This window comes from Entelurus aequoreus, linkage group LG06 (genome assembly GCF_033978785.1).
Source record: "Entelurus aequoreus isolate RoL-2023_Sb linkage group LG06, RoL_Eaeq_v1.1, whole genome shotgun sequence".
NCBI lineage: Eukaryota > Metazoa > Chordata > Actinopteri > Syngnathiformes > Syngnathidae > Entelurus > Entelurus aequoreus.
In genome coordinates, this window is record NC_084736.1 from 59,894,024 (window position 1) to 59,910,849 (window position 16,826).

Below are 16,826 nucleotides of genomic sequence, written 5' to 3' on the forward strand. Positions count from 1 at the left end.
CTTTTTCAAAAATGTATGAAAAATGGAAAAAGATGAGGGGAAAAAAACATTTTTTGTTTTAATATGGTTTCTGTAGGAGGACAAACATGACACAAACCTCCCTAATTGTTATAAATCACACTGTTTATATTAAACATGCTTCACTGATTCGAGTATTTGGCGAGCGCCGTTTTGTCCTACTAATTTTGGCGGTCCTTGAACTCACCGTAGTTTGTTTACATGTATAACTTTCTCCGACTTTCTAGGATGTGTTTTATGCCACTTCTTTTTCTGTCTCATTTTGTCCACCAAACTTTTAACGTTGTGCATGAATGCACAAAGGTGAGTTTTGTTGATGTTATTGACTTGTGTGGAGTGCTAATCAGACATATTTGGTCACTGCGTGACTGCAAGCTAATCGATGCTAACATGTTATTTAGGCTAGCTATTTGTACATATTGCATCATTATGCCTCATTTGTAGCTATATTTGAGGTCATTTAGTTTCCTTTAAGTCATCTCAATTCAATTTATATCTCATGACACACTATCTGTATGTAATATGGCTTTTAATTTGTTGCGGCTCCAGACAGATTTGTTTTTGTATTTTTGGTCCAATATGGCTCTTTCAACATTTTGGGTTGCCGACCCCTGCCATAAACCATAAAACCTTATGATTTAACGCTTTGACATTGTTCAACACGAGTATCCAGCATTGTAATTTACAAATCAGAAAAGACAAACATCATCATAGGTCCCAGTAGTACTTGATAGAGAATACAGTAAGAACAAAATGTAATACTTTGTATTTGAACAGTTCCACCTGCTCTGGACGGGCCTCTCCAGGAAGCCCTAAACTACACCCTGGGCTCTCATGTATCTCTGCGATGTGAGGCTTCAGGGGTGCCCGTGCCAAGCATCACATGGCTCAAAGACGGAACACCTATTGGTAAGGGGGAGGCAAACACAGTGGAAATGTAGATCGTATTAAGATAATGTGTCTGCTTCCAGAAAGCAGCTTGCAGTGGCAGTGGTCTATTAGAGGGAACCGCCTAGAGCTGGGGCCTCTTACACTTTCCCATGCCGGAACCTACACGTGTGTGGCCAAGAATAGTGAAGGGCAGGAACAAAAGGACTTCATGCTCGCAGTGCAGGGTAATTAATGACCTGTGTCAAAATGTTATTGCGATACGTTTATGGACCGGAATTATTATTGACTTTGTCGTACTCAGTATCCCCTACCATCCTGGATTCTAACCATCCATCTGAGGTCAGTGCACCCACGGGAGAAGAGGTCACACTTGAGTGCAAAGCAGCAGGAAACCCCACACCTCACCTGAGCTGGCTTAAAGACGGCGTAACTCTGGAAGGGTCAGATACTCGGCACATTGCGTGAGTTCATTCCCAGTCCTCCCTTCCTGCACTGCAAAAACTGAAATCTAAGTAAGATTAAATATCTCAAATAAGGGTGATATTTGCTTATTTTCTGTCTAATAAGATAATTCTTCTCACTAAGCAGATTTTATGTTAGAGTCTTTTACTTGTTTTAAGGGTTTTGGTCCTAAATGATCTCAGTAAGATATTACAGCTTGTTGCTGAGATTTTATGACCTATTTTGAGTAAAACATGCTTGAAACTAGAATATCAACTGTTGCAAAGCTGTGTCATCAACACTCACAAGTATAAAACTACTTTTTTAAAGTAATCATTTCTTATTTCAAGCATGAAAAAATAAATCATGACTTTAACACAATTGTGTCTCATAATGGACTTTGCTGTTTTATTTTCAACGAAACAATAGAAAATACGTACTCATATAGTAGTACAGTTGGCACAGTACAGCAAACGGACAGTTAATATTTAAACATTTAACATGCGACATTTCTAACAATTTTGAACAGAAATAGTTCATGCCCATTCAGATAAATTCTTCAAAATTACAATTTAAAAAATTTCGGCCGGGGGTCGGGCTGTATATATGCGCACTAATTGACTGAAAGAGCACGCACTTGGCGCGATGATGTCATGTTATCGATGGAAAAATGCATTTTTAGACCATATGATTTGCCTGAGCAGCTAGGAGATCCCGAGAGAAACAAGCGGTTGCCTTGTTGCCTTTCCATTAAGAACAATAAATTAGTTTTTAGTATACATTTGCTGGTTTAAAGAAATGTAATGCCGAGCACATATTATTATGTCAAGATAATGGCACTAGCATTTACTTAAAGGCCTACTGAAATGATTTTTTTTTATTTAAACGAGAATAGCAGATCCATTCTATGTGTCATACTTGATCATTTCGCGATATTGCCATATTTTTGCTGAAAGGATTTAGTAGAGAAAATCGACGATAAAGTTCGCAACTTTTGCTCGCTGATAAAAAAAAGCCTTGCCTGTACCGGAAGTAGCGTGACGTCACAGGAGCTAGTATTCCTCACAATTCCCCGTTGTTTACAATGGAGCGAGAGAGATTCGGACCGAGAAAGTGACGATTACCCCATTAATTTGAGCGAGGATGAAAGATTCGTAGATGAGGAACGTTACAGTGAAGGACTTGAGAGGCAGTGATGGACGTATCTTTTTTCGCTCTGACCGTAACTTAGATACAAGCTGGCTCATTGGATTCCACACTCTCCTTTTTCTATTGTGGATCACGGATTTGTATTTTAAACCACCTCGGATACTATATCCTCTTGAAAATGAGAGTCGAGAACACGAAATGGACATTCAGTGCCTTTTATCTCCACGACAATACATCGGCGAAATGCTTTAGCTACGAGCTAACGTGATAGCATCGTGCTTTAACTGCATATAGAAACAAAAAAAATAAACCCCTGACTGGAAGGATAGATAGAAAATCAACAATACTATTAAACCGTGGACATGTAAATACACGGTTAATGCTTTCCAGGCTGGCGAAGGTTAACAATGCTGTGCTAACGACGCCATTGAAGCTAACTTAGCAACTTAGCAACCGGACCGCACAGAGCTACGCTAAAAACATTAGCTCTCCACCTACGCCAGCCAGCCCTCATCTGCTCATCAACACCCGTGCTCACCTGCGTTCCAGCGATCGGCAGGAGGACGAAGGACTTCACCCGATGCGTTTGGCGGCCCGGAGACGTAGGAAGTCAAGGTGAGGTCGGCGGCTAGCGCGTCTGCTCTCCAACAAAGTCCTCCTGGTTGTGTTGCTGTAGTCCGCTGCTAATACACCGATCCCACCTACAACTGTCTTCTTTGCAGCCTTCATTGTTCATTAAACAAATTGCAAAAGATGTCCAGAATACTGTGGAATTATGAAATGAAAACAGAGCTTTTTGTATATGATTCTACGGGGTACCATAACTTCCGTTACTCTGACTTCGTCACGCGCATACGTCATCATACCGCGACGTTTCAGCCGGATATTTCCCGGGGAATTTTAAATGTCAATTTATAAGTTAACCCAGCCGTATTGGCATGTGTTGCAATGTTAAGATTTCATCATTGATATATAAACTATCAGACTGCGTGGTCGGTAGTAGTGGGTTTCAGTAGGCCTTTAATTTAAGAATATTTGTCAACATAGTGAGCAAAAAGGTCTGTTTTTTTTCTACCAAGAAAAGTGCAGTTGTTATTAGTAAGAATATACTTATTTTAAGGTATTTTTGGGTTCATTGAGGTTAGCTAATTTTACTTGTTTTGGAAAGTCTTGACAAGCCAAATTTTCTTGTTCTATTGGCAGATAATTTTGCTTAGTTCAAATAAAATACCCCTAATTTTTGTATTTTTTCTTCTTCTTGTTTTTGAACACCGACTTTTTGCAGTGTGGCAGAATGACGCACTTGGAAGTGTATGATATGTTAGTAACAATGAATTATGTGTTTTTTTTACAAAGTAGCTCAATTTGTTCAACATGAGCCAATAGTATTAATCTTTGTCGTTCCCAAAAGGTTTGGTAAATAAACTACAAATCATTAACACTCAAGGAGGTTATTATGCAGAGAGATGAATGGGTGGAGAGACAAATTTGTTTATGGTACATTCATGGAGATCATTAAGAGCAGCTGTTTTACAGCTGTGCGGTAGCTTGCATGATGAATGGACGTTTAACAACCGTGTTCTTTCAATAGGAAACACCTGGGGTTCTGATAATCACGATGGGAATGTAATTCTAGTGTTGGACTGTAATATATACAGCAATGGTTTGAATACTCTTTTGTATTTGTTATCTATACCAGTGCGGCTCCTGATGGCAGCACTTTAACTTTGCTGAGGCTTAGTCCTGAGGATTCGGGAACATACACATGTTTGGCTGTCAGTCCTGCTGGCGAGGAGAGCAAAATCTACACCCTCTTTGTCCTCGGTCAGTTTCAATAATGAATAAGGTATAGGAGTGTTTGAAATTATATATTTATATATGGTTCCTTGTCACAGTACCACCATCTATCTCGGGTGAGACCACAGAGCCCAGAGAGGTGCAGGCCACACAGGACAGTGCTGTGACTCTAGAGTGTCATGCAGAAGGAAATCCTCCCCCTCAGATCAGCTGGCTGAAGAATGGCCAACCGCTACTTCTATCACCTCGCACACGCCTCATCTCTGGTGACTCCGTGTTGAGGTGTGTTTACAAAATTGATCATTTAGGAAGATTTTGTTTTCATTATTTTGATAGTTACATGATTACTCGTTTCTAATATGAATGGAAGTGATGCTGACTTTTTCCATTTTCTCATCATTTAGGATTTCTGCTTTACAGTTATCAGATGCTGGCATTTACACATGCATCGCTCGCAGTCAAGCTGGTCTGGCTGAGCTCAGCTACGATGTCCAGGTGCAAGGTACCACTGACGTTTAACCTCAAAGGGCCTGATTTACTTCCACATTCATGACATCATGCATTCCGACGGTCAAACATGTCCTGTTTTGTTGTGTTGTGAAATATGCAACACATGCCATTTTTGGATAACAGTACCTATTTTTAACACGGCAAAACTTAGGTGGTCTCTGGGAGGCGCTACTGTTGTTATGGTGTGTCTGGAATTATGCAAAAATGCATGTAAGGATGAATGAAAATGTATGTTGCAAGAAGGTTTTTCATATCATATTAATAATAAAGGTTCTATATGAAAACAACTGACGCCATAAAGAGTAAAATTCAGGCTGGTATCACCGATACCAATCCGATATTAGAGATGTCCGATAATGGCTTTTTTGGCGATATTTGATATTCCGATATTGTCCAACTCTTAATTACCGATTCCGATATCAACCGATACCGATATATACAGTCGTGGAATTAACACATTATTATGCCTAATTTTGTTGTGATGCCCCGCTGGATGCATTAAACAATGTAACAAGGTTTTCCAAAATAAATCAACTCAAGTTCTGGAAAAAAATGCCAACATGGCACTGCCATATTAATTATTGAAGTCACAAAGTGCATTATTTTTTTTAACATGCCTCAAAACAGCAGCTTGGAATTTGGGGTGGGCGGGGTTTTGAGGTAGGGCGTACCGGGGGGTGTATATTGTAGTGTCCCGGAAGAGTTAGTGCTGCAAGGGGTTCTGGGTATTTGTTCTGTTGTGTTTATGTTGTGTTACGGTGCGGATGTTCTCCCGAAATGTGTTTGTCATTCTTGTTTGGTGTGGGTTCACAGTGTGGCGCATATTTGTAACAGTGTTAAAGTTGTTTGTATGGCCACCCTCAGTGTGACCTGTATGGCTGTTGACCAAGTATGCCTTGCATTCACTTGTGTTGTTTGTATGGCCACCCTCAGTATGACCTGTATGGCTGTTGACCAGTATGCCTTGCATTCACTTGTGTGTGTAAAAAAACGTAGATATTATGTGATTGGGCCGGCACGCAAAGTCAGTGCCCTTAAGGTTTATTGGCTCTCTGTACTTCTCCCTACGTCCGTGTACCACTCCGTACAGCGGCGTTTTAAAAAGTCATACATTTTACTTTTTGAAACCGATACCAATAATTTACGATATTACATTTTAAAGCATTCATCGGCCGATAATATCGGCTGTCCGATATTATTGGACATCTCTACTTTTTTTGCAAATAATGACAATGCGTCTGTTAAAACTTAAAAAGGATTGTATTAGTGTAGTATAGTACTTCATGTGTTGATGCTCCTGGGTAATCATCTTCAAACAATACAAAATCACAGGGCGAAACAAATGATGGCGTTATTCTGCACTGAATGCGTTATCTTATTTATATTCAACTCTGTATTTAGTGTCTCCAAATAGCCTACAATAAAAGGATACATAAACTTGTTTTTATATAATATTGAGTAGCTTATTTTAATTGCCATGTAATTTTCTTAAATAAACAACGTTTGCAAAGGCCGTTTCATTGCAAATGCTATTTTTAATGACACATAGTTTGTGTTTAATTATTTAGGAAAGTTTACATGAATAAGTCTCAGGTTTTTTTTTTTGCCAAGGGGAGATTAGTCTAGTGTCGTATACAGTGTATATATTAAATATATATATTTTTTTTTTTCACCAATCAAATTTTATTAAGACAATATTTCAATACTTTAGTTACTTTACACTGTGTACATGTTAATGATAATAAACATTATGTCAAATAACTTGTGTATCACAGATATTTGCGAATGGATATTAGAGCATAAGGATTTGGTGTCAGGTTCAAACACTGATGACATCTATTAAACAAGACAAGAGGCAAAGAATTAAACAGAGACAGAATTCAATTTGGACTCAATATTGAGGAGAGTCGTCTGTACACTGTACCCTTGCACAGTATCTCAGCACGCTCTGCCAAAGGATTGCACGCCTCCTTCTTTTATTTTGGACCCTCCCCGACCACATGGCCACCGCTGTTTCCAAAGGACAAAGGTCGCAAAAAGTTCACAGAAAAGGTCGTAAACAAATCACAGAAAAGGTCAGTTCAAAAAGAGTTTGTAAAATAGTTCAAAAAGAGGTCCATAAAATAGTTCAAAAAGACGTTTGTATACCAGTTCAAAAAGAGGTCGTCTGGAAATTGGGCAGATCCTGTCTTCTCTCCGCTTTGAAGTCCTTGGGTTGGAACAATATCTTTCTGTTCATTACCATATATGAAAGAACACAGGAACACTTCCATCTTGCTCCCCCCCTACACAGTGGAGTTTTACGAGCTTTACCTTTGGTAGGTATCAAAGACAGCTTTTCTCTTCTCACCAGTGTAACACAAAGTTTTTGTGATAATTTAAAAACAATTATTCTAACATTTGGTGTCGGCAGTATCGATATTTTAGTATCGATCAGTACATCACTACTTGACACACAAGGAGTGCGCTTCTTCTCGGACAGCCATTTCTGCGCAACTGCCACTTTGCACGCACTTTTCAAATGTGCTAAATAAAGACGCAAAACAACAGCTGCAGAACAATTTTAGTCTTGATAAATCACTAGCGAGCGCTAAATGATATCTGCACCTCCGCGTCCCAATATTGTGGGCGTTCTGATAATCAGCACATATTTTGCATATACTGTACAGATACGCCAAATGGATTGTGCTCCTTATTTTGCTCACTTAAGATATGCAATCCTCTGTACACGAGCTTAGTAGACCTTTGCGTGTGCTATCAAGTTTGCCCGTGTTTTAATACATGCAAACATTTAGTGGATCAGGCTTTAACACGCGAAGTCCCAGAGAAGGGTCAATTGACATTTTTACCTAGAAAACACACAAGAGGGTCATTTGACCCCTAGTCCCCCCTGTGGACACTCCTTTTGTTATGAAAATGTGGCTGTTAGTGGCACACGGCAGGGGGCCACTTGAGCCTGTGTGGGGGAGGGGACCTTACAGCTCAAGCTTTAGTTCTGAGGTAGGTTGTGTGTGTTTTTGCAAGGATCAACAGAATGAAGGGATCAACACTCTGACATTTATTGTTAAAAAAAATACAAAACAAAACATATTTACAAAGAATGAAAAAGCAACTGTTTTCCCAGTTTTGGTGTGGAGGGTTGTTGCAGAAGCAATTGTTATTTTTGTGTGCCAAAAATAGTTTAAAAAAAAAAATTTACAAAGAAAAAAGCATATTTACAAAGAATGAAAAACCATGTCCATGTAAACGTGACTGACATACATTTGAGCAGTCACTCACAATCCTGGCACTGCCATTGCTCCTTTCGGCATTTCCCACATGTATAATTTTTCTGTCTACCTAGACAAACTGCCCCTAACAGCCTCATTACCATAACAAAATGAGTGATTAGTGTATTCGGGAAAAGCGTCGGGCCAAATGACCCCTCTCTGGGTCTTCTAGGTAGACAGAAAAATGCTGGGACTTCTAGTGTTAACAGTTGAAAACATACATAAAGTTTGAGTACTAATGAATCCCAACGCTTATTACACTACAGTGCCCCCTGGTGTGGATTATGTGGAACCGGTGGAACCAGTAACAGTGGTCAAGGGCTCCTTGGTAACGTTGACCTGTGAAGCCCGTGGCATCCCTCCTCCAACATTGACATGGATGAAGGATGGCCAGCCTCTGTCACTTCATCGGAACCTGCTGCTGGATGGACAGGAGACACGGCTGCAGCTGCCTGACGTGGCACCCTCAGAAGCGGGCCTTTACAGCTGCGTTGCCAGCAACCAGGCTGGAAGCAGCACAAAGACGTTTAACCTCACCATACTAGGTAACTCCAAAACATCTAAATATCCTAAACTATTTGTGGTTTTATACTATGTTGTGTGGTGAATATAACCTTGCATACACAATAAAGGAATGTTCTTTATGAATAAACAACAGGAATTATCTGTTTTTGCAACCTAATACCTAAATCTGTTTTGACCATTTCAGTCATAATACCTTTCCTTATCATAATCCAGAGCCTCCAAGGATATCCCGCTCTGAGGGCACCCCAGAGGAGCTGACCATTGCAGTTAACAGCCCACTGGAGCTGGAGTGCCTGGCAGAGGGAGTACCCCCTCCCACCCTAAGCTGGCTCAAGGATGGTCAGTCCCTGGAAGGGAATGACATCATTCAGGAGGACGGACACATTCTCAGTATCAGCAAAGTTCAGGTACAAACAAACAGCCTAGCTTTGTGTAGTCCACCACTATTTGCCCAACGGAGACAGTGTAGTAGACACTGAGGCTCTGATCTACTAAAGGTTTGTGTGTAAAACATATGCAAACTTGATACCGTACGCAAAGCTGATCTACCGGTACTAAGCTTATGCGCAGAGAAATTTGTCCACTAAATTAGTAAAAAAGAGTGCAATCCATTTAGCGTGTCTGTCTTAATGTATATTAAGTTAAAGTTAAAGTACCAATGATTGTCACATTTGATTGATTGATTGAAACTTGTATTAGTAGATTGCACAGTACAGTACATATTCTGTACAATTGACCACTAAAGGGTAACACCCGAATAAGTTTTTCAACTTGTTTAAGTCGGGGTCCACGTTAATCAATTCATGGTGTGGTGAAATTTGTCCTCTGCATTTGACCCATCCCCTTGATCACCCCCTGGGAGGTGAGGTAAGCAGTGGGCAGCAGCGGTGCCGCGCCCGGGAATCATTTTTGGTGATTTAACCATCAATGCCAACCTTTGATGCTGAGTGCCAAGCAGGGAGGTAATGGGTCCCATTTTTATAGTCTTTGGTATGACTCAGCCGGGGTTTGAACTCACAAACTACCGTTCTCAGGGCGGACACTGTAACCACTAGGCCACTGAATAGGTCTGGAGAAATATGGAGAAATATATAGATTATTAAATTGCCCATAATAGTGGAAGGAGCTTGCAATGTGATTTATCATGCATGAACGTGTCTGGCGTCTTTATTTGGCACGTCTGGAATATTTGTGAAAACTGGCACACAAACGTGTGCACCGCGGTCAGAAAGAGGCAATCAGTGCAAAATGACAAACTATAAAAAGAGAATCTTCAGTGCTCATGTTGGCGATCGACACATATTCAAACATGACATGACGAAAATACTCTGTTGGGTGCAGTTGAAATACAGTATAAACAATTAAATAACATGTGAAAAATATATACCGTATTTTCCGCACTATAAGGCGCACCGGATTATTAGGCGCACCTTCAATGAATGGCCTATTTTAAAACTTTGTTCATATACACTACCGTTCAAAAGTTTGGGGTCACATTGAAAAGTCCTTATTTTTGAAAGAAAAGCACTGTACTTTTCAATGGAGATAACTGTAAACTAGTCTTAACTTTAAAGAAATACACTCTATACATTGCTAATGTGGTAAATGACTATTCTAGCTGCAAATGTCTGGTTTTTGGTGCAATATCTAGAGGCCCATTTCCAACAACTATCACTCCATGGTACAATGTGTTTGCGCATTGGCTCAGAAGGTTAATTGATGATTAAAAAACCCTTGTGCAATCATGTTCACACATCTGAAAACAGTTTAGCTCGTTACAGAAGCTACAAAACTGACCTTCCTTTGAGCAGATTGAGTTTCTGGAGCATCACATTTGTGGGGTCAATTAAACGCTCAAAATGGCCAGAAAAAGAGAAGTTTCATCTGAATTTCGACAGTCTATTCTTGTTCTTAGAAATTAAGGCTATTCCACAAAATTGTTTGGGTCACCCCAAACTTTTGAACGGTAGTGTATAAGGCGCACCGCATTATTAGGTGCATAGAATAGACGCTACAGCAGAGGCTGGGGTTACGTTATGCATCCCGTAGTTGCGAGACCTGTTGTGGCTCGATATTGGTCCATATATAAGGCACACCGGACTATAAGGCGCACTGTCAGCTTTTGAGAAAATTGGAGGTTTTTAGGTGCGCCTTATAGTGCGGAAAATACGATACATAAATACTAGTACAAACAGTGCGCAAAAGTGAAAAAGAGGGACAAATTCAATATACTAATGGCCCACGGATAAAAACGGTTTTTAACTTACTCTGTCCTGCTCTTGTGTGACCAAACTCTCTTCCCTGATGGCAGCAGGTTGAACAAGTGCTGACCAGAGCGAGAGTTGTCTGCCAGGATTTTCTTTGCTCATCCGAGGCCGCGAGATCGAGCAATGTCCTCCAGGGAGGGTAGAGGGCGGACTATAATCTTCTCTGCTGTCTCGGTCACCCTTTGCAGAGCCTTCTTTTCTGCAGCAGAGCAGACAGACAACCACACAATTATTCAGTACATCAGCTCTGGCTCTATGTTGGCCCAAAAAAAGATACCTACAGTTTCTCCCCAAGTTGGTTCCTCTGCAGCACACGAAAGAAGTGGAGTCTCTGCTGTGCCTTTGTGACCGGTGCTGAAGTGTTGGCAGTGAGGTCCTCCGAGATGAAAGTTCCAAGGAACTTAAAGGAGGTCACTGCCTCCACACATCCATTTACCACAAGTGGGGCTGTTCCCCTTGCTGTCTTTTAATATCAATGACAATCTCTTTGGTCTTTGTAATGTTCAGCCTCAGGTTATTTTTGGTGCACAACCCTGGCATTTCCTCTCTGTAGGCTGTTTCATCACCCCCACTTGATCTGGCCCTCCACTGTGGTGTCGCCAGCAAACTTAATGATGGTGTTCGAGGGATGAATGGGGACACAGGCACACGTATGAACAGGAAGGGGCTCAACGCAAAGCCCTGAGGGGAGCCAGTGCTGACTGAGAGTGTGGAGGAGCATAGCTGATCCACCTCAACAACCTGAGGTCGGTCGGGCAGAAAGGAGGAACAGATGAGAGGAGGTAGACCCAGGAAGCTCAGCTTTTCCACCAGGATGTCGGGGATTATGGTATAGAATTGAATTGTATCCAGATGTTCTCCAGCTGAGTGGAGAGCAGTGGTGATGGTGTCCTCTGTGGGCCGGTTTAGCCCGTATAGGTAAACTGGTGAGGATCAAAGTTTTGGGAGAGGCAGGCTTTGATTGATTGGAAAACAAGCCTTTCAAAACACTTCTTAACACAGACGTCAATGCTACTGTTCTGTGATCATTTAAGTCATTTATGGCTGTCCTTTTGGGGATTGGAATGACAGTGGCTGCCTTAAGTCAGGGCAGGACTTGGGCTTGTGCCAGGAATTAATTGAATATCTGTGTTAGTACCGCCACCAGTTGGTCTGCACAGTCCCGGAACACCTTGCCCGATATGCCATACGACCCAGCCACTTTACGCGGGTTTATAGCCTACAGTGACCGCCTCACCTGGTGTTCTTGGAGGATGAGCAGTTGATGAGTAGAGGATAGGCGGGGCATCTGGAGTGTGGTTGGTTTGGATGACTTGAAACGGGCAAAGAAGTGATTGAGCTCCTCCGCTAAAGAGTCTTCCGTGTTGTTGGCCGCAGATAAGTTATTTTTGTAACTCGTCGGGTGTTGGATGCCTTGCCACACCCACCGTGTCTCTGTTGTCTAAGTACATATCCACTTTCCTCATTTACTCCACTTTCGCAGCCTTAATGCCTCTCCTGAGGTATGATCTAGTCCTGCTGCATTGCTCTAAATCCCCCAAGTGGAAGGTAGAGTTTCAGACCCTCATAAGTGCCTTGGGCTCTCAGGTCAGCCACGGTTTTTGGTTAGGATAGACCCAGCGCCGCTTATCCACAGTGACAGTTTATATAGTGTCTACTATAAGACAGCACAGCATCTGTCCTCTCCTGTAGCTCCAGATGGTTGAACATTGACCAGGCTGTGGTCTAGGAGCAGTCCTGCAGTTGAAAGAGTGCCGCTTCTGGCCAGGTCTTAACAGTCCTGGTCATAGGCTTGCTTCTCTTCTGGAGGGTTGTCTAGGCAGGAACAAGGAGCAGGAGAGAGGTGGTCAGACGTGCTTAGGTGGGGGAGAGGAACAGTCTTGTAGGCTCGCTTTAGATTACAGTATTATTATGTAATAATATTAGACATATCATCCGTCCAGCAATTCCACCTTTAAATTGATTAATGACTTAAGGGCTGATTTGGAGACAGTTTTTCATATGAAATATATCATGGAGGAGTTACATTATTAAAAACAAACTCTTGCAATATGCATTTCCTGCCTCCCCCTAATTCGAGGGCACAATTGCAGTTAGTGCCAGCGTCCCCCACAGCGTACCGCTAAAAAGTTGGTAATGTTGTGGATCGCACTGCAGGACAGCGCATAACAGTAAGCATCACTTTATGCAAGAGACAGTTAACCTGATTGTATTGTATTCTCTTCTTCAAGGTTGAGGACGCAGGTCTATATACTTGCTTGGCCAGCAGTCCAGCTGGAGAGGATGGGAGAAACCATTGGATCCGCGTGCAAGGTAATCAAAGTTGTTCCCGCGTGCTGTTCAGTTTGAAGGTAAAAGTTTGTCCAGAGCCTTATTCACATACATTACACTGTTTATGCCAATGTAACTTATCCATAGGGCTCATTGTAGGGCCGCAAGCGACTCCAAAAACAAAACTGTTTCTTAGCTGTCATAGGTATGGGCTGCAGCGATACTCAATTGTAATACACTTTTCCTGCACTTCCTGCAGTAATGACAATCTGAAACAAACAGAAGAAGTCTGGAACTAAAGTCATAGAGAAGTTTCTTAAGTGCAGAAATTATGACTAAAGTGGTGTAGCTGTATTTGTTTTGTTATTTAATAAACATACCTGTATTTATTGTTTGTTACTTATTTAGTTAGAATGTGTTTGTTTTAGCACTGTGTAAGTGTATGTAATTTTATTTTGTTAATCATTTTTTTCAGCATATTTGATTGGTATTTTTTTTTGGAGTCTTGGTAATAATCATTGTGGTTAACACATGGTTTCATATCATTTGAAAATGTGTATCCTGTTAAACTGTAAGTAAATTCGACATAAATATTGAATATGATTAAAATCAAGAATAAAAATTACTAATTCAATGTTAATATTTGAATGGGCCCTGGGTACCTCTGTAGTGGAAAAGATGGGCCCCACATATATATATATATATATATATATATATATATATATATATATATATATATATATATATATATATATATATATATATATATATATATATATATATATATATATATATATATATATATATATATATATATATATATATATATATATATATATTTTTTTTTTAAAATTTATTTATTTATTTTTTTTTTTAATGCATTCTAAATATTAAATAAATCCCAGGTATTATTTATTATTGTCAGTGCTCCATTTCGTAATGTGTACACCTTTCGTAAGGTGCTCTTGTAAGTATTTCCACAGACTTCCACAAAGTAGTAGTAGTAATTGGCTAATTAGTGTGTCTGAGCCAGTATGAACAGTACAGAACATTAAGTCAATATTTTGTCATTTACACTGCAGTATTTTAGCACGCAGGCTGATGTTATCTGAATACAAATTCTTCACATTTCAGTCCCACCGACGCTTCTTGGCTCTGAAGATGTGAGAACGCTGACAGTGCCAGTTAATGGACATTTGACCCTCGAGTGCCTGGCTGGCAGTGACCCTCCTCCTGATATAGAGTGGTTCAAGGATGAGGTCAAGATGCCGGTATGTGGTTTGTATGCAAGGTATTGGGGAAAAAAAAACACATTTGTGACTCACAGATATCATTTTCCTTTTCATTCAGCTGGGTGGTCGTATTCAGCGGCTTGCGGGAGGACAATACCTTGAGATACAAGATGTTAGAACTGAGGACAGTGGCCATTACAGTTGTGTGGTCACCAACATGGCTGGAAGCACCAGTCTCTTTTTTACGGTGGAGATTCTCTGTAAGTTGCTCTGTTAAAACTGCTTGAAGTCATTCTACAAATGTAACACATATTCAACACTTCTTTCTGAATCTCTCAAGTGCCGCCAGTTATAAAGGAGAGCAGCGCGGTAGTGACAGCTCATATGGGCCAGGATGCAGTTATACCCTGTGAAGTCCAGGATGGCTCATCGCCAACGATTATGTGGAGGAAAGATGGCTTCCCAATAATTCACGATAATAGCAAGTAGGTTTTCATTTTGTGTTGACATTGTTAAAAATGTTTTAAGGGTTTTTGCACTTTATAGCAGGGGTCTCCAGACTTATTTCTTTTGAGAGGTACTTTTACAAAATGAAAAACGCAGAGAGCTAGTCATTTTGGTAATGTTTATGTTCATAGCTTATTTAAATGCTTATTTAAAAAACAAAGGGAATACATTTGTTTTGCCAGTGGATTAACAAAATCCACTAGGGGTGTAATGGTACACAAAAATTTCGGTTCGGTACGTACCTCGGTTTAGAGGTCACGGTTCGGTTCATTTTCGGTACAGTAAGAAAACAACAAAATATAATTTTTTTGGATATTTATTTACCAAATTTGTAAACAATGGCTTTATCCTTTTAACATTGGGAACACTATAATAATTCTGCCCACGTCAATCAACATTAAACTGCCTCAAATTGTTGCTCAGATTAAATAAAATGACAAAACTTTTCTTCTACATATAAAAAGTGCAACATTAAACCGTTTCAAGTCAACTCATCATGCTTAATTTATTACAGCATTTGGGAAGCCTGTAGTTGATTTTTATTATGTAAATGTTATATTTTTATCAACATGTGATAGCAGGGACCCTGCCATTCAAAACTAAGCTGTTCCATTACTAATGATTAATGTAACTATAGCTGAAAAAATAGTACAATAGCAATAGGAGAGACTATTCATCCCTGAACACCGTGGAGTTCATGTAGGCTTAATGATGCAGTTACATTATTATATCAACTATCAGAGACAGAAACTCTTCATTTAACATAATGTCCTTTTTTGCTGCTTCAACACAGCTCAATCAACACAGAAAAAGGTAAAGTGAAATAACAGACAGACAGGGCTTTGCTGTCCGTAACACACACACACACACACCGCAAAATGAGCTAACGTTACGCTAAAAGCTAATTAGCCTTCACCTCAAGCCAGGACTGCGAGCGAGCTGAGCTGCCTTTTATATTTCTAGAAAGTCAACGGGCTCATAGTGATGTTACTAGTAGTTGACTGGGAGGTGTTTATGATAATTTGGGGAGAGTCCGCTGCCTGATGCTTACCTGCTAAACACTAAGCACTGACTACATGCGCTCTGAATATGCACTGCTGATTGGCTGTTACCGCTCTGAATACACACTGCTGATTGGCTGTTACCGCTCTGTTTGTAACAAATCAGATGGTTGTGTGGGTGGGACAATGCTGGGTGCTGTGTAGAGTACTGACAGAAACAGAGGCAGAAGGAAGCGTAGGCGGCTACTTAATATGTTTTTTTGTGGAAACTCGTTCGGTACACCTCCGAACCGAACCGAAACCCCCGTACCGAAACGGTTCAATACAAATACACGTACCGTTACACCCCTAGGTGTCAACTTTTTCACTTTTGATATGATACCCATATTAGAGCCTTGAGTGTTGGCCGATACCGATATTATTCAGAAAAATATCATAGTACATACTTTTATTATTTTGTAGAGTGGTATGTCAGAAAAGGTTTGGTGAAATTAGTGAAATGACAAGACAAGTCAAACACTAGCGCCAGGTGGAAAACAGCGGCTCGGGCTGAAGCTTGTATCTTTAGAACGCCCACAAGCTTATTGATTGGCTTTCTGGAGCTGCCTTCTTGCCAACGTGACAATGATGGACAGCACGCAGCAGATGACCAATCGGAAGTCAGATGCGACATAAGAGCGTGTTGGCCTCCACACGGCAATATAAATCACGGACAACTTACATGCAAAGATAGTTAGTTATGTTGTTAACTAAGACTTGAGCAAAGAGAATAGGAACGCAAGTTGAAGCGTGAAGTGTTTGTGATTTCCGGGAGGGCGATGGCTTATGTATACGTTTTTTGTTTGAGCGGACGTGGTTTAAATCTTAGCCAGGACATACAAGGTATACATTAAACCAAACCATAAAGCAATCTTGCAAAACAAATAATTTCTAGGGGTGTGGGAAAAA

At 40.5% G+C, this 16,826-nt stretch overlaps 1 protein-coding gene and 1 long non-coding RNA gene across 2 annotated transcripts in view; one reads left to right on the forward strand and one right to left on the reverse strand.

Moving 5' to 3' along the window:
- The window catches only part of hmcn2 (hemicentin 2), a 185,769-nt gene that overhangs the window by 130,091 nt on the left and 38,852 nt on the right, over positions 1 to 16,826 (forward strand). The window contains exons 42-53 of the mRNA XM_062051110.1: positions 796 to 927; positions 990 to 1,133; positions 1,211 to 1,370; positions 4,199 to 4,323; positions 4,395 to 4,578; positions 4,701 to 4,798; positions 8,342 to 8,620; positions 8,814 to 9,007; positions 13,099 to 13,180; positions 14,273 to 14,409; positions 14,489 to 14,630; positions 14,711 to 14,855. Of these exons, the coding sequence (XP_061907094.1) occupies positions 796 to 927; positions 990 to 1,133; positions 1,211 to 1,370; positions 4,199 to 4,323; positions 4,395 to 4,578; positions 4,701 to 4,798; positions 8,342 to 8,620; positions 8,814 to 9,007; positions 13,099 to 13,180; positions 14,273 to 14,409; positions 14,489 to 14,630; positions 14,711 to 14,855 (1,822 nt within the window). The remainder of the gene's footprint in view (positions 1 to 795; positions 928 to 989; positions 1,134 to 1,210; positions 1,371 to 4,198; positions 4,324 to 4,394; positions 4,579 to 4,700; positions 4,799 to 8,341; positions 8,621 to 8,813; positions 9,008 to 13,098; positions 13,181 to 14,272; positions 14,410 to 14,488; positions 14,631 to 14,710; positions 14,856 to 16,826) is intronic.
- Positions 8,609 to 12,637, reverse strand: LOC133652395 (uncharacterized). Its single transcript, XR_009826570.1, has 3 exons — positions 11,149 to 12,637; positions 10,868 to 11,066; positions 8,609 to 8,947 (listed from the first exon to the last, which is right to left on the reverse strand). It is a non-coding gene; the product is annotated as an uncharacterized LOC133652395 (long non-coding RNA).